Source organism: Podarcis erhardii, assembly GCF_964252035.2.
Source record: "Podarcis erhardii genome assembly, chromosome: 5".
Classification (NCBI taxonomy): Eukaryota; Metazoa; Chordata; class Lepidosauria; order Squamata; family Lacertidae; genus Podarcis; species Podarcis erhardii.
In genome coordinates, this window is record NC_138509.1 from 44,636,553 (window position 1) to 44,662,780 (window position 26,228).

The window sequence follows — 26,228 nt, forward strand, 5'->3', positions numbered from 1 at the left end:
AATGGCAAGCTTGTTTTCAAGTCATCTTCTTTGTTTGCTGCATTCTCCCAATTGTTTTTGTTTTAAATATAACACCTTAAAACTTTTGCAGAAAATTAGCTCTTACCATTGGCAATCTTTAAAGCTCATTTCTATGAAGCTGTCAATGTAAGAATGTGTGCCATTATGTAGACTAGGTCCCCCCCCCCCTTTCTGGTTTCTAAAATTACAGGAGACCTTCCAGCAGCATTTAAAAAAAATCTGGATGCATTGGGACTTTAATTATGAAGTCCTATTTTTCTCAAGTGCCTGCTTCTTTGCTGTAGAAACATAGAAGGCCAGAGCCATAATGGTCTATTATGTCGGTGATCCATGGAATAATGTATCCCCAAGTAATAGCCATTAACTTCTATAGTGGCACTGATTTGCGCATTAAAGGGACCCCTAGTAGGTGTTTCTAGAGAAAACCATAACAGCTCTATAGGAGCCGCCACACTTCATTGCTTCAGTAATCTGTATATTTTGCAATATGGAGACACAAGTAGGCTTTTGGTACACAATGGAACATTATGACTGCAGATGAGTTGTCATAGGTTTAGGTTAATAATCTGTGGGCTGTTAGAATCCCAAAATAGCCTTGGTATTGCAAGCTGTTAAGTGTTCCTATGAAGAAATCTGCACACTGAGAACACAGGAAATGTGAACCTGATTATTTTTTTAAAAAGCTGTGTCAAGGTTGGTCTTTTTGTTCGCATACCTCTCTTCTTATGAACATTAAACAATATGTATAATATTGTGGATTCATGGCTGAGCCACAAAAGATTTGGATGTTTGAAGATCTCAGGTCTCTAATGATGTTTATTGTATTTTTATGCCACTCTCCAACACATTTACAGGGCATATGTCAAAAAGAACAATGAAGTTATTTCAAGTGTGTGTGTGTGTGTGTGTGTGTGTGTGTGAGAGAGAGAGAGAGAGAGAGAGAGAGAGAGAGAGAGAGAGAGAGAGAGAGGTGTATGGTGACAGTAATAATGGTGTATCTCGACTGTTTGTCTCCTCCTTGCTAGTGCCATGGAAGAAACAAACTATGATTTGTGGCTTTGTGTTGCTCTAAACCAGGGGTCACGTTTCGCATTGCTCCAGCCATGACTGGTAAGCCAAGAACAACCTTGGTTACAGATAATACAGTAGTTGGCTGGGAGAAAAGCAAACCACTATATCTGGTTCAGGTGCAACAGTAAGACTGATTGAGGTTCATTTCATCTCAGCACAAGCTGGGAGGAACAGGAAGAACTGAAACAAACATGATTCACTTATGTACAGTAACCAATGGTTTGTGGCCTTACCTTCAAAAGCAAGTATGTGGCCACTGTATCTGTTATGTAGAACTCACACGGCTGCCGTTTTCTAAAGTAAGGAGACAGCCATACTATTTTGCAGAGCTTTAGTATCCTAAAACAAGATACAGTCTTTCAGAGTAATACCCCAGCCATAAAATGAGGGAAAGCTTAAAACAGTAAAAGTTGATGTTCAATAGGTAAATGGCTAACACATGTGCTTCTACATTGTATGAGCTGCTCAATTTACTCCAGTGTGCTTGCCAGTTACTTGCAAGCAAGTTATCTGTTGAACTACAGCCAGATATTTATCACATTGTTAGTGTTTGCATGTCACAGTAGTGAGTAAACCATAGTGTGAATGTGCATGCTGTGAATGTGCAGGTAGCTCTCTTTGCTCCTCCCTTAGCATGAGCAGGAACAACAAACTATAACACCTGGATTAACTTTTATGTCCCAACCAGAGATCGTGGTTTACTTTGCTCAAACAAATCACAGTTGTTAAACCAAGGACAAACCGTTGCTTACCATGGTTTGTTTTAATCCAGGGATTCTGCTTTATTGCTCCCGTTGGGGAGGAGTGAAGCAGGAATGACCTCCATGTTCATGGTAAACCATTAACTATAGTTGACTAGGGTGAGCAAACGGAGCTGTGGAACATAAAGGTAATGTGCCATTTATTTGCAAAATGAATGCAAAATTAAAACACCCAAAGCACTTTAGTTAATGAATGTGTAGTAGGATTGTTCCAAAGGCATAGTGGGAGGAACAAAAACTAACCTGAGTTGAGTCGCCTCACTCTTGAATGCATGGATACCTGGACCTATTATAACATCATGCTAAATCCATAATTTAAAAAGTGACCCTGAACACACAAATGCAAACGTTACAGTAGTCTCTCTCTCTCTCTCTCTCTCTCTCTCTCTCTCTCTGTGTGTGTGTGTGTGTGTGTGACTTCTCTGGAGCTGAATCTATGAATGGAAACATAGGGTCTTTGGATCTTATATAAGGATGTGTCTCAGAAATGTTACGTGGCAACTAATGCTGATATAATATTTCTGGACTTGGGAATAATTTCTGACGGTGATGCTACGAGCTCTAAGCTTTGCACAATGCACATGGATCCCATATGTAGTTGTTTCCAGCAGATTTGCCACAACATAATTTACGTAAATTAATTACAGGCTTCTTAAGGCTGCAATTCTTTGTACCCTTTCCCAGGAGGAAGACTCACTGAACCCAGTGAATCACGCTTTCAGAGCATAGGATCAGGCTTTAAGTTAAAGTAACTACCACAGGCTGCAACTTTGTATATTAATGCATTCCAAGGGCCCCTCTCCCCCTTAGTATGTAAGAGCTACTGCATTCCAAGCTGGTAAGCAACTACAGTGGTGCCTCACAAGACGAAAAGAATCCATTCCGCGATTCTCTTCGTCTAGCGGTTTTTTCGTCTTGCGAAGCAAGCCCATTGACGGCTTAGCAGATTAGCGCTATTAGCGGCTTAGCGGATAAGCAGATAAGCGGCTTAGCGGCTTAGAAAAAGGGGGGAAAGGGGGGGGGAGAAGTCGGGAAAACTCGCAAGACATTTTCGTCTTGCAAAGCAAGCCCATAGGAAATTCGTTTTGCGAAGCACCTCCAAAACGGAAAACCCTTTCGTCTAGCGGGTTTTTCGTCTTGCGAGGCATTCGTCTTGCGGGGCACCACTGTACCCAAATTTGTTACTAAAGGGAATAAGTGAACCTGTTACAGAATGTTGCATTGTGTCCCCATCAACACTTTTTCAGCACTCCAAATGTTTTTGTTTGTTTTTTTAAATGAAGAAGTTCCTGGAGCACCTCATAATTGTAAGTTTCATACGTCTTCCCTCTACTGAAAATCAGTTTCCTTTCTTCCAACTGATCTTACATGGATATTGCTGAAATCCGCTTCCTGGCATCCTTGAAAAGCAAAGGTCCAATGAAAGTGGGAGAACCTCTGCACAGCCCTAGAAAGAACTGCTGGCACAATGGGCGCATTGTCAGAGGGTACAAGCATTGTGTCAGTTTTTTCCTGCACCCGTCATATTTTAAGGGTCCCTCTGAGGTCCTGCACAGGGCCCTCCGAAAAACTGGAGCTGGCGTTGAAGAAATGTATTAGTTTATCTCTTAAGCACATGTTGTCATTATTAGAGAACTGTTAAAACATTTTCCTCATTGATACTAATCAGTGGGTGGCAAACAAAACACTTCTCCCTCTTTTCATTTTCCTTTATTCACAGCATCATCTACATAAGAAAAGAAGTGTATTAAGTAACATGAATCCCTTCAGGCTATTTTATTTCAAGTTGCTAAATTGGTACATACGGATGAAATTCCTTTAAGTTTCACTTGTAAATACAGGTTCTAAGTGAAAAGCTAAATTATGACTCCCAAATATATTTTGCTGATTATATTTAATGTTACTAGATAGCCATTTAATTTATGATGAATGCCAAATCTTTGATCTCCTGTATATGACATTTACAAAGCTGGGTATGCTAAATTAAGCCCCCAAAATGCATCATTCATGAAAAATGCTAAGTTAACCAATTCTGAGTGCCTCAGTTGGCACAGCAGATATGCCATTGATGAATTGCCCATTCCTTCCTACCATTTTGCTTCTGTGTGATCAGCAAGGACCTGCAGGCTTAAAAAACTAGAAAACTAAAATTGTTAGGCTAAATAGTATCATTAGAATACACTTACTTGTTAGAGAGTGGCCTGATTCACATGTAATGCTATGGTTAAACATTGTGTACTAAACTAATGACTATGGTTTGTTCATGGTTGTTAACCAAAGATATTGGCCAGGTTTGGACAAACAAATGAAACCATGGTTTAGTAAACCATACTTTATAAGCCATGGATTGGTGTTATATGAGAACCAGGCTCTTGATAACTAGTTACTTTTGCTTGACTCAGTGTTATTTGTTATATGGAATTGTGTGCAATTCTATACAAGCCTCACTAAAGAAATCATCCAGTTGTATGCAAAGGGTGTATTTTACAGTAGTTGCTTGTTTGTATGTTGTTTGATCATCTACTTCTTAGCCACTTAGCTACTGTAATTAATGCATTGGTAGCCTCACGATTTGACTACTATAATATGTTCTATGGGGCTTGTCTTTGGATTGGCCCAACAGCTGCAGCTGGTGCAGAATGCTGTGACCTGGTAGTTGAGTGAAGCACTTAGATGTGCACGTATTATACCTGTGCCAAAGGAACTGCACTGGCTGCCAATCAGATGCCAAGCCGTGTTCAAAGTCTTGTAAATATGTGAATATTTTTGCCCAGGCTTTCCCTGACATATAAGATTACAGTGGTGCCTCGCAAGACAAAATTAATCCGTTCCGTGAGGCTCTTCGTATAGCGGTTTTTTCGTCTTGCGAAGCAAGCCCATTGACAGCTTAGCAGATTAGCGCTATTAGCGGTTTAGCGGCTTTTAGCGGATCAGCTGATCAGCGGCTTATCAGCGGATCAGCTGATAAGCGGTTTAGCGGCTTAGGAAAAGGGGGGGGGAGGGAAAAAACCCGCAGGAACTCGCAAGACATTTCGTCTTGCCAAGCAAGCCCATAGGGAAATTCGTTTTGCGAAGCGCCTCCAAAATGGAAAACCCTTTCGTCTAGCGGGTTTTCCGTCTTGCGAGGCGTTCGTCTTGCGGGGCACCACTGTAGACCCTGATTTATGTGGATGAATCCCCTGAATCTCTGTTTTACTTGCCTTGATATGTTTTGATATTGTTTTATTGGTTTTAAGTTGTATTTTTGTTTTAGTGGATTGTTTTAATATATTGTACATAGGGTACACCACTTAGAAATGCTTTTAAATACGGTTAATTAATTAAATAAAGGCAGATACTGTGTATAAAAAGTATTGTTGACTTAAGGTTGGATTGGACGACAGGCATTCTGTGGAACCCACTCTTGTTTCTTAGACCTCCCCAGAATAAACTGCAGTGTTGAATACTAAAGTCTCCATTTTCAGTGTAGTCAGATAATGTGCATCACGAAGGTAATGTCATACTGCATAAATGTATCTGGTGTAATATATTAAGAGAGAGTTAGTACACTGAGAAGACTGTAGTACAATCACCCCGAGTCATGTGAGGCAAATTCCTGTTCTTGAAGTGTTATAGAGAAAGTTTTATTTGTGGTAATGAAACGCAAATGGCAAGTAGAACTTTGTGGCTTCTTGGAATGGGTCTTGACAACAGTCAGAAGTTAAGATTTATAACATGGACGTGGAAGTTGGCAAACTAGGGCCAAGATCTCAGCCCTCTGCACAATGATTTATGGACTACATACACAACTGCATTGTAAAAAGGGTACTTGCAGTAGCAGAAAACTGCCTGTGTCCTGGACTGCACCATCCCTACTACTGTGGCATTTCAGTCTGATCTTCATAATGTGTAAATGTATCTTCATGATTTTTTCTTGTTTCCTTCTATGCTATAAATTTTAAAGGCTTCTCTCCCTGTGTCCCCCCCCCCCATGTTTACATGGAAAGAGATATTATGCCTTCATACCCAGGGAAATGAATAAATGTGCCTTTAGAGCCCTTTCCAAGAGCATCTTAAGACAAATTGACTGCATGTTCAGTATACATTAATAACGAGAGAGAACCGCCAGAATGTAAGTGGCCGTGGCTTATCTATTTGACAGTTCGAAAGTTCAGCTTTCCTTTCTTCGCCACCGAAAGAGCGATAAGAGCTCTAACCTTCAGCTCAGGAAACAGATAATAGTGCTCTGACACTGTTTACAGTTTTTCCACAGTTAATCATTTTTGAAAAAAATTTAAAAAATACTAATTTGCTGCTTTTGAGATTAACAATGGATGGGTTTATTGCTTCTAGTGGTTGGGAGGGAATCCACTCTGGTTGTTGCAGCGCTTAACTGCATGTCTTGTAAGTGCTTAACTAAAGTCTTTTATGTCTCCTGGGCATCTCCTCTTGTCCTTGCTCTTGCGCGCATATATATATATATATATATATATATATATATATATATATATGAATGAATGTTACTATGTACCTATGTACCTGTGAAAGGAAAGGTTGAGAAGTGACAGTCATGAAATGAACGTTGACAGAAAACTCCCTCCGTTTTTAAGCATCTGCTGATGAGGCTTACTAATGCAGCTCAAGAGCTGCATGTGGACCACTCACTCTAGTATAAAATGCCCTCTAATGGCCAAGCAAGCATATGACACAGGGTAAATTATAGGAAATGTGTATCCTTTTTTCCTAGTGGCTTCTCTGTTGACTGCAGAAAACCAACTCAGAGGCCAGCCTGGAACTTGGAGTGAAGTGAGATTTGACTCAAAGTCAAGGAAAGGGTTTTGGACTAATACTTTTGTATACCTGCTTGCAGGATGAATGATGAAATTCACATGCTTGCAAACTTTATTGGCTGTTGTGCTGCAGGGAAATACATGAATAAAGGAAGGGCACCTGGTAAATATCAAAACTGGCTTTTACACATTTTTATAAACTGCAGTAAATCTGTAATTTGCACAATTACTACAGGGATTATTATTATTATTATTATTATTATTATTATTATTATTATTATTTGCTTAAAAATACTATTTTATTGCACATACCATGTTAAAAATGTCACAACCCCCACATCAAGAACACAGCATCTCTGTGCATCAGAAATACAATACAAAAGTGCTTTGTGAGTGTATAACATTATTTATGTTTGATACACTCGGCACTATAGATAAGAGGTTCAGAGAAAGGCTCGTTTCAGAAGAAATCTCAGGTGGCAACTACTTTCTTCATGTGCTGCCACTTATTCTGCAATGAGCACATTTCATGGGGTCTTCAGCAGTGTTGGGAAACCTGTGGCCCTCCAGATGTTAGCCTATTGTGCCTGATTATTCTGGGTGGGGCTAATGAAACTTAGAGTCCAAGAACATCAGAAGATCACAAGTTCCACCATGAAAGGTTCAAATCACAGACGAACTGACAATGCACAGGATTTCGTGGGGGTGTGTGTGAACTTTATTACTGTAGTCTTAGACAAACATTGTGCAGAAACATTCTTTTAGGGTTTGAAGAATTTCATTATTTTATTTTTTTAAATAATATTTATTAAATTTTGTTTGACAATAAATATATATAAAAACATATCAATTTCAGATATCATCATTTCATAAACATCCTTGGACTTCCTCACGCCTCTTGTTCCTACTCTCTAGACTCATAAGTTTTACCAGCAAATTATTAACTTAATTTAGTTTATCTAATTAAAATTTCCCAAAATTCAAATCTCAAATTTAATCTTTTAGATTTCTTTTGTCAAAGGTTAATTATAGGATACCATTTATCCACAATTTATCTTATTTTTCAATTACATTGACTTTTATACATAAAGGTTATTAATTTGTTAGAGCCTTGATGTTACAGATCTTACATTTTTCTTAACATTCATACAGTTTACAATGCTTTTGCAGATAGTCTTTAAACTTCTTCCAGTTCTCCTCCTCCAATTCTTCTCCCTGGTCTCGGATTCTGCCAGTCATCTCATCCAGTTCCATATAGCCCATCAGTTGCATCTGCCATTCTTCCAGTGTGGGCAAGTCTTGAGTTTTCCAGCCTTTAGCAATAAGTATCCTTGCTGCTGTTGTAGCATACATAAAAAAGGTTCGGTCCTTCTTTTGCACACTCTGGCCGACAATGCCGAGGAGGAAGGCCTCTGGTTTTTTAAGAAAGGTATACTTAAATACCTTTTTCAGCTCGTTATATATCATTTCCCAGAAAACCTTCACTCTAGGGCACGTCCACCAGAGGTGAAAGAATGTTCCTTCAGCCTCTTTACACTTCCAACATTTATTATCAGGCAAATGATATATCTTTGCAAGCTTGACTGGGGTCATGTACCACCTGTATATCATTTTCATAATGTTTTCTTTCAAGGTATTACATGGCCTCCATATTGAGTCTTTTCGGGGCCTTAGCCTCCATTGGTGATAGCCACCTTGGGGTCTTATTTTCCAATAAGTCTTTATATTTTGACCAGACATTGAACACTGCTTTTCTGACAACATGGTTCTTGAAAGCCTTATGTATTTTAACCTTGTCATACCACAGATACGCGTGCCAACCAAACACATTATTAAATCCTTCCAAATCTAAAACATCAGTGTTTTCAAGAAGTAGCCAATCTTTCAACCAGCAAAAGGCTGCTGATTCATAATACAACTTTAAGTCTGGCAGGGCAAAGCCCCCTTTTTCTTTAGCATCAGTTAGTATCTTAAACTTGATTCTGGGCTTTTTGCTCTGCCAGACAAATTTAGAAATATCTCGTTGCCACCTCCCAAAACACTCCATTTTGTCCACTATTTGCAAAGTTTGAAATAAAAACAACATCTTTGGCAATACATTCATTTTAACAGCAGCAATACGTCCTGACCAGACATCTAGGTCTTTTTTAATTTCAGACCAACATTTTTCATAATTATCTTTAAATAAATTTCTGTTCTTCGCTGTTATATTTACCCCTAGATATTTTACTTTTTTAACCACATTTAATTCTGTCTCTTTTTGAAACCTTTCTGACTCTAAAGAAGTCAAATTTTTCCCCAAAACCTTAGTTTTTTGTTTATTAAGTTTAAATCCTGCCACTCGACCAAATTCCTGAATCAGTTTCAGTACCCTTTTAGTGCTAGGCTCTGGCTCCTGTAGGGTCAAAACTAGGTCATCTGCAAATGCTTTCAGTTTGTATTGTTTCGCTCCGACCGAAGAATTTCATTATTTTGTTTCTTTCCTTAAATAAATAAATATTCATTGGCACACACAGTTCAGATTGCCTGTAATATACTGTGGTGCGGTTTGTGCATGGCGTCAATTTTATATATTGTGGTTCTTTATTCCTGACTGGTTGTTTGGGTTTGTCTTTGAAGCTTGGTGTTTTGCTCAGGTCAGCAAATACCTGCTTATATGTGTGTTTTATCACAGAACTCTTTACTGGGAAACTTAAATTAAATTGTAATTTCTAAAGTGGTTGATTTACATACCCTCTGCAGCATGCAGCAGCTCAGTGTTGACAGTTCTGAAATCAGTGAGATATGTGGCTTTTCTTTTCTTTTTAGCCTAGCCAAGTAAGTACCTTTTAGGGTACACTTTTCAGCATGATTTGGAAATATATCACTAGCTGGTTAAAGCACAACACCACTCCCCAGTATGACATTATTTGAACCAGCTCTGGGAATCTTTGCTTCCTTGCCCCCTCATCCTCTGTCTTCCAGTACTTACCAAAGTTCCCTTTTTGTGACAAACCACAGTTTGTTAAATCTAAAATAGAAAGCTATGGTTTTTATTTGACCTGAAAACCATTTGAAAGAGGGAATGTGGAAAGACAGGAGGAAACATTAGGCTGATTGGATTTCTTTTTATGGCTGGTTTCATATATCTTTTATATTTGATCCAATGTAGTTTTTGTAACCATATTGTTACTGTTTCATATTTGATATAATTAGATTTATACTCTCTCCTTCTTCCTAAAGGAAGCCCAGGTTGGGCACAAACACAGATGTTTCAGATATAGTATGGAAGTGACTTTGGCAGAATAAGTACCCTAAAAGGGATTTATTTATTTAAAACACATATTAATAATAATAAATTAGTGCAATAATAATAAATAGTAGTTGTTATTATGAATATAAGCAATAATAATTATAACAAGTTAACAAAATGTTTCATCTCCCTGTCTCTATTTCCAAGTGATTATGCATTCTTTTAAGTCTTTAAATTTTGAATTTCTAGCACAAGATGTTCCAACTTTTCATACCAAGTAGACCTTAAGAGTATTTAGACACAGAACCCATGCAGCCCATGGGCTGCACATTGGATCCCTCTGCTGTAGACCCTTTTCTTCCCATTCCCTTTGCTTCTTTGTGTTTTGGTGTTATTGTTTCCTTTTCTCCACAAGCAAGAGTTCTTAGTGTTATCTTTTGATCCTTCCTTTTATGTTTCTGACGTTATACTGTAAGCTGAGGCTTTTCATTTTCAGGCGCCAAACATTGCTGATATGTAGACTTTCCCTTCTGTTGAGTCTCCCCATATTTTAGTTCATTCTCTTTCTCAGCCCTGTTTGCATTATTCTTTCTCTCTTTTTTGGCTGCTCTTTGGTTTCTATTTTGCATTCCATCACTCACCTTATTTTTTTCTGCATGCAGAGATGTTTATTCTTTCCATTTTTCTAATTTCCCATTTTTTTGTTCAGCTAAAGATGCAACCACTATATACACAAAAACACTCCTTTGGGATACTTTAAGACAGACACCATCTAGTTATATGATCTGCATTGATGCTTAGAACTTTATTCATTCATTCATTCATTCATTCATTCATTTGGGGGAGGGAACACCACACAATACACAGCTGCATTTAAGCAAGATTATCTATATGTTGTTCACTTGTGTATTTTGCCTGTTTGCTTAAAATTGTTGTCATCTTGTGTAATAGCCTTATAAGACTTTGGTCCCGTCTTGAAGGTAAAGTTCATTGAAGAGAAAGGTACTTTATTTCCAGCTGTCAGGAATCACAGTTATTACTGAAACACTCTACTGATGTTTAACCTCTAGCATTTTTGCTTCTTCCACCAGAGTAAAGGAACAGACTTGCTCCATTTTTCTCCCCTGTAGTTTTTTATCTTTGATTATAACAATATAGCTTCCCCAGTCATTCTAGCTGCAGCTACTTTCAGTCTCTCTTTGTTATTTTGTGACCCTTAATGTGAAAAGTGAAAAACAGTAGCTGTGATCGAGGACACTTGAAATGAAGTTCTCTGTAGTCTAGTTCTAGCAGACAACTGTTAAATGATTACTGTGGTTGCAAAGTATTTTTAATACCCAGCACCTAGGTCCAACCCTCCTGAGCCAAAACACTATGACATGGTCATGGGTTAAATTGTACCCCCTGATTATAATGGAAAATGCCTCTATTCCAGGCTCTTCCTTCCTTTTTGACACTTTGGTTACCTCATTGGTATCACCGAGAAAGATAGAAAACTGATCTCCCTGGAGATCCAATCAGCCTTGATGAATGGTGGTGCACAACTAAATATAGCCTAGTAAAACATATGTTGAACTGCACAGAGTTGCAGGTGAATTGTAGTGCAAGCTCCTCCAAACCGCCCCCCCCCATAGTGCACTGTTGTGCAAGAACTCCTGTCTAAAGTAACTCAGCATTTTCAGCAAAAAACAGTAATGTCACCAAAATTCATAATTACCTGCTGGAATTTGTCCAGATTGTCTCAATATTGTGACTCGGGTACTGTTTCCCTGAGAAGTTCTTCCAGAGCTTGAGGTATTAGATGGGGTTCTGAGCATGCATGTTGAGCATTCAGCAGGCCCAGTCACCCAAATCCAGCTGCTTTATATAGATATATGAGCAGTTCTTTGATGTTAATCCCTTACCAAATGTATTGTTGATTGCTTTGTAGTGCATGACCAAATCACGTGATTATGCAGTCTTTTTTGTCTGGTGAATATCTTCTCTATTTGGAGTAGTCAGCAACTGCTTACTGAAAACATTTTACGTGGTTGTTGTCATTCCTCATCTCCCCCCCCCCCCGCCGCCTTTTGCCAGCCTGTTCTAAAACACCCTCTCTTGTACCAGGTATGTTTGTTGGACTTGAATTTTCAGGTAGCTTTCCACTACGGCTGATTCTATGGAGTTGATGCAGGTGAAGCTACGTAATTAAAACTCCCAAAGAGGCAGTAGTGCTGTGTACATGTTATCAGATGCATACAAACTGGTTCTGAATTGAGTTGACATGAATAAGCCTATCACTCCCTAACCTACTGTGGTGGAAAATGCTGGACTGCTTTATATGCTTGCTTGATCAGTTAATGTAAACAGCTCAGAAAAACACATTAACCCAGACTTGTAGAACATGCAGCCTGACACTACAAAGGTATAAACTGTATATTTTGGCCTGCTGTTCACAGACACAGGCAGGCATCCAAAACAGAAGGTTTATCAAGATCACAGGTTCTGCTGGGCCTGCTTTTACCTGTACTATTCTCAATCTATTTCTAGAAAATCTTTATTCTCCCTTCTGAGCCATTTAGATTTTTTTAAAAAAAACTGTTAACACTAAAAGTCTTTATGTTTGTGAGATAAAAGGCATATTAATAGTTAGTGGTCTCTGATCATTGTCATGTCCATATAATAATGATAAAATGGATTGTTTCACAGACTGTTACTTTCAGACCACCCAATCTTATGTAAAGTCCATCAGCTATGTTTACATGCAGCAGCTGACTTCCAGGTCACGCTCAGTGGCAAGGGAGCAATTGTTCAGGCAGGTGCCCCTAGTGGGCCCTTGGTGTTCCAGTGATTCCAAGTCATTGTAGTTGACAGGCAAGGTATGGTTCATAGGTACACAGACAGCAGGTAGGGCATTAGGAAGAGGCTTTTGGTAGAAGACAGCCCTTCCAGCAGTGCCAAGATGGCAGCACAGCTAAATTGTTTGACCATCATTGTCCAATGATTTTGGGAATGAACACAGAAACAGTACTACCTGTAGCCTGCTTTTTCACTCTTTTAATACTCACATGCATTTGGCGTTCCTTTCCCATCCCACCTGAAAACTTTTTGTTTGTTAAAGGTGAATAAGTGATGAACAAGTTGTCTTAGTGATGATTGGGACACAGCCTACTTCAGCACATGATGAAGCCAGTGATTCTTGTGACAGAAGGCCACAAAAATAGTTGTATGAGCAGTTCACTGGCTAGTCTGGTAAAATGGTTTGTTTACTCAAAGAACTTAAAGAAATGATACTCTTTCCCATTTTATATGAAACCAATTGTCCATTTGGAATGTTCTCTCAGTGTCAGGATTGAAAAATGGACCACAGCAAAATACTGACCTTTTCATGAGAGATTTTTTCCTGTGTTACTTATCAATCAGCAGTCGGCATATTCTTTCTAGTGTGGAGATAAAAGATTTATATTGTTTACTCTCCCCACCATCACCACCTCAACCTAACAACATTGTAAATGTTCTCATTATCCACAGAAATGTCTAATCTCCAGAATCTCTTAAGAGTGGGTCTTGAAGATATTTCATGGCTGTGACTTTTATGTAATAGAATTGCTCCTATAGAAGTATTTTCTTTTTTTAGCTATGTAATTTTTTCATTCACGTACTCTAAGGGTTTTTTGTTTGTTTGTTTGTTTTATTTCACTTAGTTTGTTGGGAAAGTATTCAACCATGTATGTGTTTTCATATCAGAAGAGAAAGAAAATGGCCTCCCTGAGGGTTTGGGCTTGATGGATACTGGGTGGTTTCAGTCCTACCAAATTTAGAACTGGTTGCTGGTTAATTGTGTTGGAAAAATGTAAAGGCAGTTGGATGGACTGGTCATATTACTTCCTGCTGTTTCCTAGACAATAGAAACTGCTAAGTCTCAGCTAAAGCAGCCAGAAGATTTAGAATAGAATTTTGACTCAGTAACATAGTTCATCTTGTTTACTTTTCTGTGCAGTTCACAGTAACAAAGTTGTAGTTCTGTGGAAGTGTTTGTTTGTTTCTAGCTAGTGGAGAGAGCAAATGGTCATGCAATGGGAAGGAACCTGGAGACAATGTGGTCAACCACTTTGGTCCTTATTTAAGTTTGATCTCCTATAAACTTCTAACAGATTTTATTATTCCCTTGAAATGAGAAAAGAACAGTGTTTTTCCATTGAAAGAAATTATAGTAACCAACGAAAATGATTCAGTAGAACCAAATGTCTCCATTTATCAAAATCTGATGCTTTTTGTTTGGCTCCCGCCGATAGGACCATAGTCTCTAACCTCCTCCCCTGTTAGGATCACAAACCTTCAACACAAAGGAAGAAACTGTACAGGTGAGATGGAACCAGTCTCCACTATCCACAACTGAATAGATAAGATAATATCAATATCAGTTCTGTTCATGAAATACATTTTTCTTATTGGGATTATGCAGTATTGTGTGCTCAGGGAGCAAAAAAACCATGAACTTCTTTAGATTCTTTTCCCTCTCTCTTTAGAAACTAGTAGTATATCAGGGACACAGGTGGCGCTGTGGGTTAAACCACAGAGTCTAGGGCTTGCCGATCAGAAGGTTGGCAGTTCGAATCCCTGCAACAGGGTGAGCTCCCATTGTTCAGTCCCAGTTCCTGCCAACCTAGCAGTTCAAAAGCACATGAAAGTGCAAGTATATAAATAGGTACTGCCCCAGTGGGAAGGTAAACGGCGTTTCCGTGCGCTGCTCTGATTCGCCGGAAGCGGCTTAGTCATGCTAGCCACATGACCCAGAAGCTGTACACTGGCTCCCTTGGCCAGTAAAGCAAGATGAGCGCCGCAACCCCAGAGTTGTCCATGACTGGACCTAATGGTCAGGGGTCCCTTTACCTTTACCTTTAGTAAATCAATAAACACATACCCCATCCATTTCCTCATCCTGGTAAGCCCATGCTGGGCAAGGAAAACAAAATACAAAATGTGATCATTATCATGTGCAAAACAAACAAAAACTAGTGTTATTTTATACATAACCAAGGATCAGTATTTTTCTCACTGTATGCTTAGTCTGCTAATCTGCATCTGTTATTGATAAAAAAGAATTTGCCCTGCCATTAGCTTTGTATTTGCTTCTTTCATTTCATATATGTGCATTTCTGATGGACATATAAAAAAAGTGAAAGATTCGGTCTCAGGGTGAAGGTTGGGCAAGTAATCAAATAAATAAGTAATAGTAATGGAGGTGTTCACAATTTAAGCAGCAGGTGGATTTCATGCCTTCAGTTCAATTGCAAGGATATCCACAGGCCAAATACATTACTGAGCAGTGCCCATTTCACTGTTGTTGGAAGAGACCCTTCTTCGCGTTGGGTATAACACCCTCCTCGTTCTTTGTTCTGTCATGGACTGTGGGTATTTAAAACGCAATCCTAAGAAGAACTGAAATAATTTTTTTGCAATGTGTTATTACTTTTCATGCTGTCATGGTTAAGTAATCCCCCCACAATAAATAAATAAATAAATAAATGCCTGGGGTAATGTCCGAGCACTTTCAGGGAAATTTAAATTTTGAAAGACGCCGCTGGAGACTAGCAAGGACATGCAATTACTATATGTAAATCACTTCAGTTGTTTCCTAATCTTGCTGAAGACCAAAGAATTACAGTTTCCCCCCCTGTGTGTATCTTTTCTCACTCAGATTTCATTATATGCTGAAACGGTGCATATATGTATGCGTTAATTGCTCTCTCTGCTTTCAGTTGTGCTTAGCCTACTTACTACTACTGTTTTAGAATTGTGTTTTATTTTCAGATTGCGTAGAGATCATTTAGAAGAAGTGGTAGGTGTGTGTATCCTGCTCAACTAATGGAAATCTTTTTATTAAAGAAGAATCCCCTCGGTGTTTCTGTTGTTTCCCTAGCATATCTATACCACCCCAAATCCTGGCTTGGGGAGCTTGTTTTACTCCAGCAGGTTTTAAAAACAGGCTCTTATCACTGCATGGTATCATCATGGGCACCTGTCAAACTTAAATGGGATGGGCCCAATCATGGAAACTCTATTAATTTGTGAAGTACATCTACAGCGTAATTGGTGCCTTTATCTTTAGAGTGTTTAAACATGTAGTGATGTACTTACAGATTTCATAGGCATTGTGTTTTGTGCTTTTTATACTGGTTTAAATGATATGGAACTGGTGCATGAAGTGGGGTTTTTTAGAGCATGGGTAGGCAAACTAAGGCCCAATCACCTTCTAAATCTGGCCTGCGGATGGTCCTGGAGAGTAGAATGTGTCCTTTTATTTAAAATGCATCTATGGGTTATTTGTGGTGCCTGCCTGGTGTTTTTACATGAGCAGAATGTGTGCTTTTATTTAAAATGCATCTCTGAGTTATTTGTGGGGCATAGGAATTCGTTCATTTTTTCCGCTTCAAAATATAGTCTGGTCCCCCACAAGGTCTGAAGGACAGTGGACCGGCCCCCTGCTGGAAAGGTTTGCTGACCCTTGAGTTAGAGGGTATCTTCTTGTATGTTGATGAAAACTCAGAAAGGTATTTTAATATGACCAAAAGTAGGAGTCCTTGGGGCATGGCAGATCCCTGTTGGTTCTTTGGTCAGGTAGGAACAGATTAGAGTTATGGAACCTGAGATAGCTCCAAGCAGACCACTTCACTTGACAAAGTCTGAACATCAGCTGAGGCCCTTGATGCCTCTTGGGCCACATTACCATATACATGTGCTACCTCTTTCTTGAAGAGTGGGGAGCTTTGAATGTTTTAATCCTCTGGTCTGGAGCTTTACATACGATTGCATCTCAGCCATCTCCTGCCTTTTGTGTTGCCTGCCCTGGGGAGTATAAGGCCACTGGTGTAAGGGACCAGTTCTTTAGTGGAACCTAGTTGAAAAGCTGCAGCTCAATATCAGGACTCCAGTCTGGATCATAGCTGTCAACGTTTCCCTTTTTTAAAGGGAAATTCCCTTATTCCAAATAGGATTTCTCGCAAGAAAAGGGAAAAGTTGACAGCTATGTTCTAGATTCATACATCTGCCGGTTCACTGCTAGTCTTGCTGATGCAGCTGCTTTCTCCTCTCAAGTTCAGTCATGGAAATAGACTGGAGAGATTCACTCTGTGCAGTGTACTCCCAAATGAACTACGCAAGTTCATAAATAAGAGACACGAGAGATCAATATCTTGTAATATAAGATTACTTAAGAAACTGGAGAGCTATTTATTAGGGATGTGCATGGGACCCAAGATTCACCTTGTAGCTGTGTATAATTTTGATCTCTCTGAGTTGCTCTGTTCTCTTTGATCTTTAATTTGAATTCCGAGCTGCTCCATGCAAAGCTAAGGCCTGTGTTTCCCATCCGTTATAATGGCGAATCGAAAAACAGCTATAACCCTTTTGGCCAAAATGGATGAAATTTATAGTCTTATAAGCATTTCCAGAGCGGATTAAGCTGCCAAATCGCAAATAGGTCCAGTTTTTGTTTTGTTTTTTTGGTGGGGGAAGTGAAAGGGATTCATTTCCCTCCATAATCCCACATGAGAGGACAAAAGACGGTTGTCTCTTGCTGAGTTGTATGTATTCTTGCTTGTACATTTTTTTTTGTTTGTATATCTGCCTGCAGCTTCATACTGCCCTTTCCTTTCCAGTACAGAAGCCCCATTCCTGATTTCTTATGATTTCCACATTGCATCCCTCTGCACTTCATCCCTGACCCTCAAGCTTTTCAGGGGTCTCAGCGGGGTGTGATGTGAAAGCCCCAAAGTGCAAGCTTGCCCTGTTTTGCTTTCCTCTGGATCCAAGACAGTACAACATCACCAATAAATGGTATTGCTAAGCTCAGTGAGGATCTAACTTTTTAGAAATACTTATAGGCAGAGAAGTTTTCCTCTTAGAGCGTTTGGGGGCTGCAAGGGAAGTGTATGATCACACCAGCCCACTATTGATTTAGAAGTTTTGGCTGCACAAGCTCCTACAATGCTTGGTTGGAGTGCATTTTACAGGGTTACTCAATGATTGAAGTATAGTTTATGAAATTATGTAACTTTTCACTCATTCCATGGTAACTGTATTGTAGAAGGATCATTGCCATTTCAGATTTATGTTTATCAAGCACCAGTATGTGCAACAAAGGACTTGTGTACTTGGCTTGATTTTCGAAGCAGACCTTTTTGTGTGAAGCCTGTGAGCAAAAACTGAACACAGATTTTTTTTTAATTTTTGTTTCCTTTACTTTTCGAAGTCATGTTTGTATGTTTTTTGAAGTGGTGTGTTTTGAAACCCTACTTACCTTTGCTCCTAATAAATGCAATCGTTTTAAGGTTCTGGATGTCTTTTTATCTTTTTATCTTTTTCGCTCTCCAATTTGCATGCCTTAAAAGATTTATTACATTTTCTAATTACCATGGAAAAGTAGTAAGGTTTTTCTTTCCTTTGTAATTCTTCTGTGTTCCTGATGATCTAAGAGTTCCTGCTGTTGTCATGTGCAGTTGGCTTAAGTGCAAATATTTTACATGCAGAGATTTTCAGCTTTGGAAATAATGAAGCCATTAAAATTGTTGTTCTCAAGAATTTGTTTTAAATTGTGTGTTTAAGGCTGGTGCTTGGTAATGAGTGAGACAGAAACGCCAGGCTCTGTTTTGATTGCCATCGCTGCCGGGACCACACTGCTGGTAACATACAGAATGTGTTCACAGTATTGATGTTTGACTCTGTAATATCATAGTATCTATGCTAGCCATACCATTTGCTACTTGTTTGCATCTCTGGAATGAATACCAATTGTCTCTGACTGAGAACTCAGATGGTAAGATGTCCCTGCTGCAGTGAAATAATATCAAGTTCAGGGTCCATCACTTCAAATCTTGTTTCCCCTGAATGGAACTTCTTCTGCCCTGTCATAGTATATCTCTGGATTAACTCGTTTACAGTGCACGGCTGACACTGGTTTGATATCTGCCCGGGTGAAGCAACAGAAAGAAGAAATTATGGGTCTATCCTGTATAGAACAGAGACAGGTATCCTACAGATGATGCAGAAACTGTTAAAAACTGAAGGTGGCCGCTATGGTGGTAGAAGTTATAACGAGGCTTGCTTGTCTGCTCCTTGCTTGAATATTTAGGGGAGTAAAGGATACCATTTGTACTTCTCCCACAAGCAAGAGGTACTCTGTACATTGTGGGGAATTGTGTGATTCTCTGCATCTCATGTATGACTCGATGACGGGGAGTTTCTTTCTCTTCTTGTATGCCTGCACACTTTCCCCTATTTCTTCATCTTCAAAGTTGGTCCCAGCTTTCACAAGTTGCGTTTTGAACCATAAAGTTGCTCATACCTGATATAAACTAACTTTCTACTAGTCGAGCCCATACAGACTTGTTCCTGCTTTTTATTCTACTGCCCTATTCCTGTTAGAATGTGAAGAGTGCTTTCATTAAACTGAGAAATGTTGACAGTGAAGATTACTTCACTTCTATTTATCTACTGTATTTATCTGCTGTAACCTTTTATTTATGTACATAGGTCCCTCCCCCCTTTTATTGGTAATACAATAAACTCTTCCCTTAAAAACCTTCTTTGCCTTGAATTCAGAGTTTAGTGTGTTTTTTTTAAATGCAGGATTAATTATTAATAGGACTGGGAATCATGGTCTTTAGAATCTTCACATTTTGAGGGAAAAATCAATTAATTATTACTATAAATCTCTGTGATTATGCTGCAGTCGTATTGCTGGGAAATTGGCCATTAACTACCAGGAAATCGCCCATCTCCTATCAGTCAGAATTCAGCGGCACCAGTAAGCCCCTGTTCCTTTTATAAATTAACTATCAACGTGATGCATAATTGATAACCATCTATAATAATAACAATAATCTCTGTGAAATTGTGATCCTGCTAGGCAGTAGATTTGTTACAGTCTTCTCCCCCACCCTCCCAAACCCCACAATAGTATCCTATTGCATTTGTTAACTATTAATAGCCAACAGTTTCTGGCAAACTGAAGCTGAACTTCCTTCTGGGATGCTGTGTTAGACAAACAGATAGGATCATAGCTGTAAGGAGGCAGCATTACCCAGACCTGCAAAACGTTGTGATAATACTCTTCTCTTAATGGCATTTGTATAAACCTGTTGGATTACTCTTTAAAAGCAATATTACAAAACAAACCTACAATAACCCCAGCTCAGCTCTAGTCATGACAGACAGTAGCCCTGAATATGGAGACAAGCACCATCTGGGTGATGCATTTAACCAGTGGACCCAAGATGCTCATTGTCATGCAAATGTAGATGGAGTTACCCACCAGTCTCCACATTGGCTATGATGCACAGAAACTTGCTAGTATATTTGGATCTCTTGAGCAGTAATGGGGAGAACATATGTGAAGTCGCTTACACAGCAGCAGATATTTTGCTGCCTGAGGCGAAGGGAGGACGGTGCCCTCTCCCAAGGCACACACAGAAGCCAAGTGGAATGGTAGTTGACTGTTACTCCACTCCTGGTGAAAGGACAGTGTCTTCTACTGCAGTTGAGGGAAGGAGGCTAGCATAGGGGAACAGGGCAGGCCACAGGGCACACCCAGTTCTGGCCACTCCCCCCACCTCAGCACCTGCTACCTGAGGCAGTTCTTGTTGTCCCTCACCGTAGGGCCAGCCCTGCATGGCAACCCCTCTGCTCACACCTCCTTCCACTCATTGAGAGCCTCTCTTTCCACACTGCATTCATCGGAAATATGACTTTCCAATATAATTTAGGTTTCAACCGCACCTTGTCTATATAGTGCAACTTTCCAAATGGCTTCTATTACCTTTTGCTTTCCCATGCACGTTCATAGACATGAGCAAATACTACACATTGTTTGAAAATATTTCTAATATATATCTAGAACACCAGCCAGTCTCTACCTGTCCGCTGTCTTATTTTGCATCCACTCCAGGGGTTGGCACTGCCTATTGGCTTCCTCCTCCTTTGTCTCAATGTTGTCCCTTGTAGAACTCAGCAGGGATGGAGACAAAACTAGAATTAGTTGGCTATGCCTGCCATCGGCTATAGCTTGGTCTGTCATTGGCTGTGGCTCCACCTATTGGCCTCTTCTGCCCTACTAGTGGGCACCAGCTGTTAATGGACAACTGAAACAAAATGTTGAATTGAATACTCACCCTCTAACTGGAGAGTTTTTGTTAAGGGTGGAAGCGTTTTAGGGTGTTCAAAAGGTCAAATCTCTATTCCCTTCCACTAGATCGTTTTGGCGGTATTTCAGCCCCCAAATAACATTTTTAAAAGCATACATTGAGTTTCATCTAAGCATCCTGATACTTCCCTCTTACTTATCAGTCCCCACCCCTTCTTTTTGCTTCAGCACTGAACTATTTGAATTTTATATTAGCAGGAATAATTTTAATGGAGTGTGAGTTATGTGGAAGTTTGACGTCCTGTAGAAACTGCACATTCATAGATTGACTCCCTGTTATGTGTGCATAGTATTTTATAGGCACCTATGTTGTCATTCACATTTGATTAGACTTGCTTTTAAGCACCCTGCAGCTATCTTTTCTCTTTGAGTAATTATGCTGAGGTTCATGACTCTTACAAAGGAATCCACTTTACTATTAATTTACTTCTGAATAGTGCTGATCTTAGGGAGGCTTAAGGGAAGGTTGCCAGGCTGTTAACAGGTGCTAGTGATAAGTTCCATTTTAGCATTATGGGATAGAAGCTGTAGATACATATATGAAACTTCAAACCTCTTCTAGAACCCAAGCTTCAAATGTATGTCCTCTCACAAACATTACTTAGGCACCAATCAGTGGAACCTCAAAGGACACCCAAGTGAGCAAGTACTGTATTGAGATTGTCAAACACACCATATTCTGGGTCACATTTCCCCCACCAGCAGCACCTTGTCATCCAGAAAGGAATGACATGTAGGGTTGTTTTACTTGGTAAAATTTTAATGCATTTGGTATACAGTTGCCTGAAATCTGATGTTGGTACAAGGTCTTTTTTCTCCTTTTCACTTTTTCCAAGTTCATTTAAGTATGGTGTGAGCCAGGGCTTTTTTTCCAGCCAGAATTCACTTCTGGCACCTCTCAGGGGGGTGCCATTGCCATTATAAGAGAACAAGGGAGGCATTCATGGTGAGTTCCGGCAACTCTTTTTTTCTAACATCCTCTGCTTTTTTCCTCCTTGCTGTTTCACATGCTACAGCACAGATTAGACCATCTTGTAGGTCGGGATTGGCTAGCCTGTGGCCCTCCAGATGTACTACACCTCCCATCATCCATGACCTTTGGCAGTCTTGGCTGAGGCTGATGGGAGTAGGAATCCAGCAACATCTGGAGGACCACAGGTTAGCCATTTCTGTTATAGATTGGTCTCACACATACAAGTTATTTGCTGGTATTATAAAACTAGGCACCAATAAATAGACTTATATAAATTATAGCTAAATTATCAAGATTAGCATCAACAGAGTAGAATGGAAGGTCAAGGTGTGAATTACGTGTGTGTGTAATAGAATTCAATTAAAATTCCAGATTTTGTCAATAGTATGAATAAATTAAATCTGTATGGTAGATATTATTTACATAAACTGGCCAAATCTCTGTAAATGCACTTAATGATTTCTGTTAGTCTTTGATGCAGTCTCCTTAAAATGAAGCCTTCTTTTCAACTCATCGGCACTGCACTAGCGAGCTCCCAATGGTGGACTCCTTAGTGCATTCGGATCCCAGCTGTCAGCCAGTTTTAAGTTCCCCAGTTTACTTTTGTAGCCCTTTCCTTACCTGTCCCACACCTGATATGACATCAGGATGTGGGCAGGTGGCCATGGATTGGGGGAAATGGCCTCATGGGCCAAACTCGGACCTGGGCTGGGCTTAATTAGGCCTGTGGACTGGAGGTTCTCCACACCTACTCTAGAATCTTTTATTGCATTTACTTGGGCTGTGGGTTTGCAGGAAGCATCATGAAGGAATGTACTGGGGGAAAGCATGTTTTAAAATGCAAGAGGACATGAGCTGGAAGCTGTGGCAAAGAACAAGCTGAGCTGAGATGTTCCACCTCAGACTACCAAAAGTAATGCAGACTCTGGTTTCTAAGCCTTAATCGGAAACATGCAACCCATTTCACGTTTATTCTCAGCAACTTGGGGCTTGGACTTAAAAGCAACAACAACTGAAAAGCTCTGGTTGAGACAGCAGGGTCATTGCTCCAGGGTATGATCAAAGACCCTTGACTTCATATCTTTGAGCTTTGCTGTATGCAAAGCCAATTTACTATATACAGTTGAAATACTGTACAACAAAATCTAGATGACGGTGCAGTCCCAGTGCATATAGATAAGGGCTTCCTTCTAAAAAAAAAAACCCCACTGGTTGTGCTGACAAAAGCATTGCATTACACATATGTTAATATATCTAGTGTAAGCATTCTTACGTCTAGTTCAACCAACATCAAGCTCAAATGACCAAGAGTGCATGATAGTAAAAATCCATAAAGGCAGACATATAGAGAATAGTATATAGCTTCAGCAGCCACAAGGCAAAGTCTGAGATGAAAAGCAGATATAGTCTCCAGAAGGAGTAGATGCTATAGCCATCCTGTGTCTGCAAGGCTTCTTTACAGTTCCGTTTAAACGTTTGCTGTCCCATATCTGCAGCAGGAGTTTGCGTAATTAACAAAATGTTGCATAGTGAACAAAATGTCGTAATGGCAGCAGTTGTGTGTGTCTTTTGGTGGGGATGTTCCTCCTCTCCCTGCATTAGTCTGCTCCAGCCAGGCTATGTCTATTCCATGTAACGTGTTAGTGCACCACTGTTATGCTTTAAGCATTGAAGCTGGCAGTTGCTAGTGTCGTGGTGCCAGCTTGCTCTCTTGTCCTCAAAGCATGACTGTGGTGCAGCGCCACTGGCTATGATATGCTGCTTCCACAGCACTCATTTGGGCACTTTAGGGGAAAGTGTATGAACTTCTAACTGCTGTGTTGCAGTTAGAAATAAAAATCTAGCCCTAAAACAAAAATGTGTGCAAACATTTCTATTTTTCCCCATCACTTGCACAGTGAACATGGGACACCCAGATTTTAGCTCATTGTCTTAGGAGCGAAATGCACCAAAACTGTTTTCATTCTGATGATATGAGAAGCATTTCTAGACAGTTTCGATACAGATGTTGTTTTACAAAGGGCCAACGATGTACAACTCTCTTCTTGTTGCAGGATTCAAAGTGACGTTATGCACTCGGACTACTGTGAATTTCCATAAGTTCTTGGGGGATTGCTTTATCCTTTGATTCCAAAAGTTGTAAAACACAGTAGCGCAATGGCACTTGTGGACAAACACAAAGTCAAACGGCAGCGATTGGACAGAATTTGTGAAGGTAAGCCTTGATGTAACCTATACATCTACTGAACAATTTCTAAGACTTTTAGGAAACTTGCCGATCTCACATTTCATTTTATGGAAAGCTAGTTCAGTGCTAATGCCCTCGTAGAAATACAACACGAAGCAGAGAGCTGCAGCCTGGCAATGTATTTGTACCTTGTAGTTGTAGACAATTCACATTATATGTATATATTTTTTCATGCCGCTTAATATGCAAAACCTTGCCTTTATTTGGTAATGTTCAGGTGCTGGAATTATCCTACATCTACTCCTAATGTGAAAAAATTTAAGACATCCTTTGAAAATCCCAAACCCACATAACTTGGTTTGTAAAATGTAAATCCAATTGCATTACAGTATTACTTTCCTCTCCCATTCTTCCACTTTACATTTGGCTGCTTTTTTCACTAATGGGAGAAGTCAACATTTTATTTGTTTATTTCAACATTTATGACAAAATCACACTTGGCGGTTTAGAGATAAAAATACAAATCTCCACAAAATAAATCAATCCTAACAATAAACAAAGTAAGCAGAGAGTTAGGAAACACATAATAAAAACTACCTCGGCAACAGCGGAATGCTAGCCTTGAACGTTTGTTGCAGTAACTTCTATGAAGGCAAAGAAATGTTGTTGCTGCCAAAAATAGATCTCCATATCAGGTTTCCTTCTATTATTCCATAATATCAGCTTCAGCTTGCCTCCATGGTTCTGAAAAGCATTTCCCTGTCTTTGCCAGCACCAGCCAGTGATGTGAAGTGGACATGAGAAAATGCACATTTTGTAATGAATTGCTGGGCAATGTTTAGGTGTGTGGTGTCGTGTGGGGAGGTTACTTCCCATGGTGTTGTCTTTTTAGTGGTAGTCCTGCCCTTCTCTGCAATATGTGGTTCTTCCCCAAAGCTCAAGTAAAGCGCGTGAGGTGGTTGTGGATGTACAGTCTTACCTTGAAAGTCGAACGGAATCCATTCCGGAAGTCCAAAGCACAGCTTCTGATTGGCTGCAGGAAACTCCAGCCAACTCTGCAGCCAATCAGAAGCTGCGGAAAACCCACTGGACATTTGACTTCCAAAAATAGTTTGCAAACCAGAACAGTCACTTCCGTGTTTGCGGCATTCAGGAGCCAAAACATTCAGGAACTAAGCTGTTCCAATACCAAGGTACGACTGTCATTAGTTAGTTATTTGCTCACCATCATCATTGGTTTATCTCTATACTGCTTTTTTGGCGCTTCAAAGCTGTGAAGCTTTGAAGTGTCTTATGTAAGATAATACAATCAAATTATAGTAAATACAACTACAAAAAGGACCATGCAGTAAATCAATAAAAATATAAAATAGCAGCAACCCAGGCACACCATGAATTAACACTTGTATACCTTCATGGGGTTCATGTGTGCTCTCCCCACTAACACAGCTGCCATCCACAAACAATGGGACACACAATAGACTTTTCTCTGGAAACAGCTGCAGGCAGTACTTCCCCCCCCCCAGGGGGTACTCAGGGTACACACCTCTTTTTGTGGGGGGAAGGGGGTTATAAAGTGTGGCACTTACTGTAACAACTTCACGGTGAGTATCCTCACCTATTTTTCTAGGGGGGGAAGCACTGACTACAGCTGTGGCAAAGTTATTACAGTTGCTGTCCAGGGCAGGGCTAGCTGGCTCAACCTTTGGCTTCCCAACAGGCTGTAGTTCCCCAGGAGCAGGCACATTAAAGAAAGGCTGGAGTTGGTATTCAGCTTCTAGCTGGCAGTGGTCCTGTTTCTGCTACCTGCCACCTCTCAACCCACAGCAGCTTCTAAATAAATAGGTTTCTCCCTGGAACAGCTATTTCAAAATTGCAGTTGTTCTCCGGGGTGGGGCTGTCTAGCCTAAACTTCTGGCTTCTCAGCAAGGCTGCGCAGTTTCACATGGCTCTTCTTAGAATAGGAAGAACACATATCCTCTTTCTGAAAAAGGAAACATGGCAAAGTGTTGAGATTTCAGCTCGGTAAGG

At 39.9% G+C, this 26,228-nt stretch overlaps 1 protein-coding gene across 5 annotated transcripts in view; it reads left to right on the forward strand.

The window, feature by feature from the left end:
- Window positions 1–26,228, forward strand: part of CTBP2 (C-terminal binding protein 2) — a 214,878-nt gene that overhangs the window by 106,056 nt on the left and 82,594 nt on the right. For 4 of the 5 annotated variants that reach the window (XM_081863176.1, XM_081863174.1, XM_081863175.1 and 1 more), the window contains exon 2: window positions 24,064–24,224. The exons of the other annotated variant lie outside the window; for it this stretch is intronic. In XM_081863176.1, the coding sequence (XP_081719302.1) occupies window positions 24,167–24,224 (58 nt within the window). In that variant the 5' untranslated portion in view covers window positions 24,064–24,166. The remainder of the gene's footprint in view (window positions 1–24,063; window positions 24,225–26,228) is intronic. 5 annotated transcript variants of the gene reach the window in all.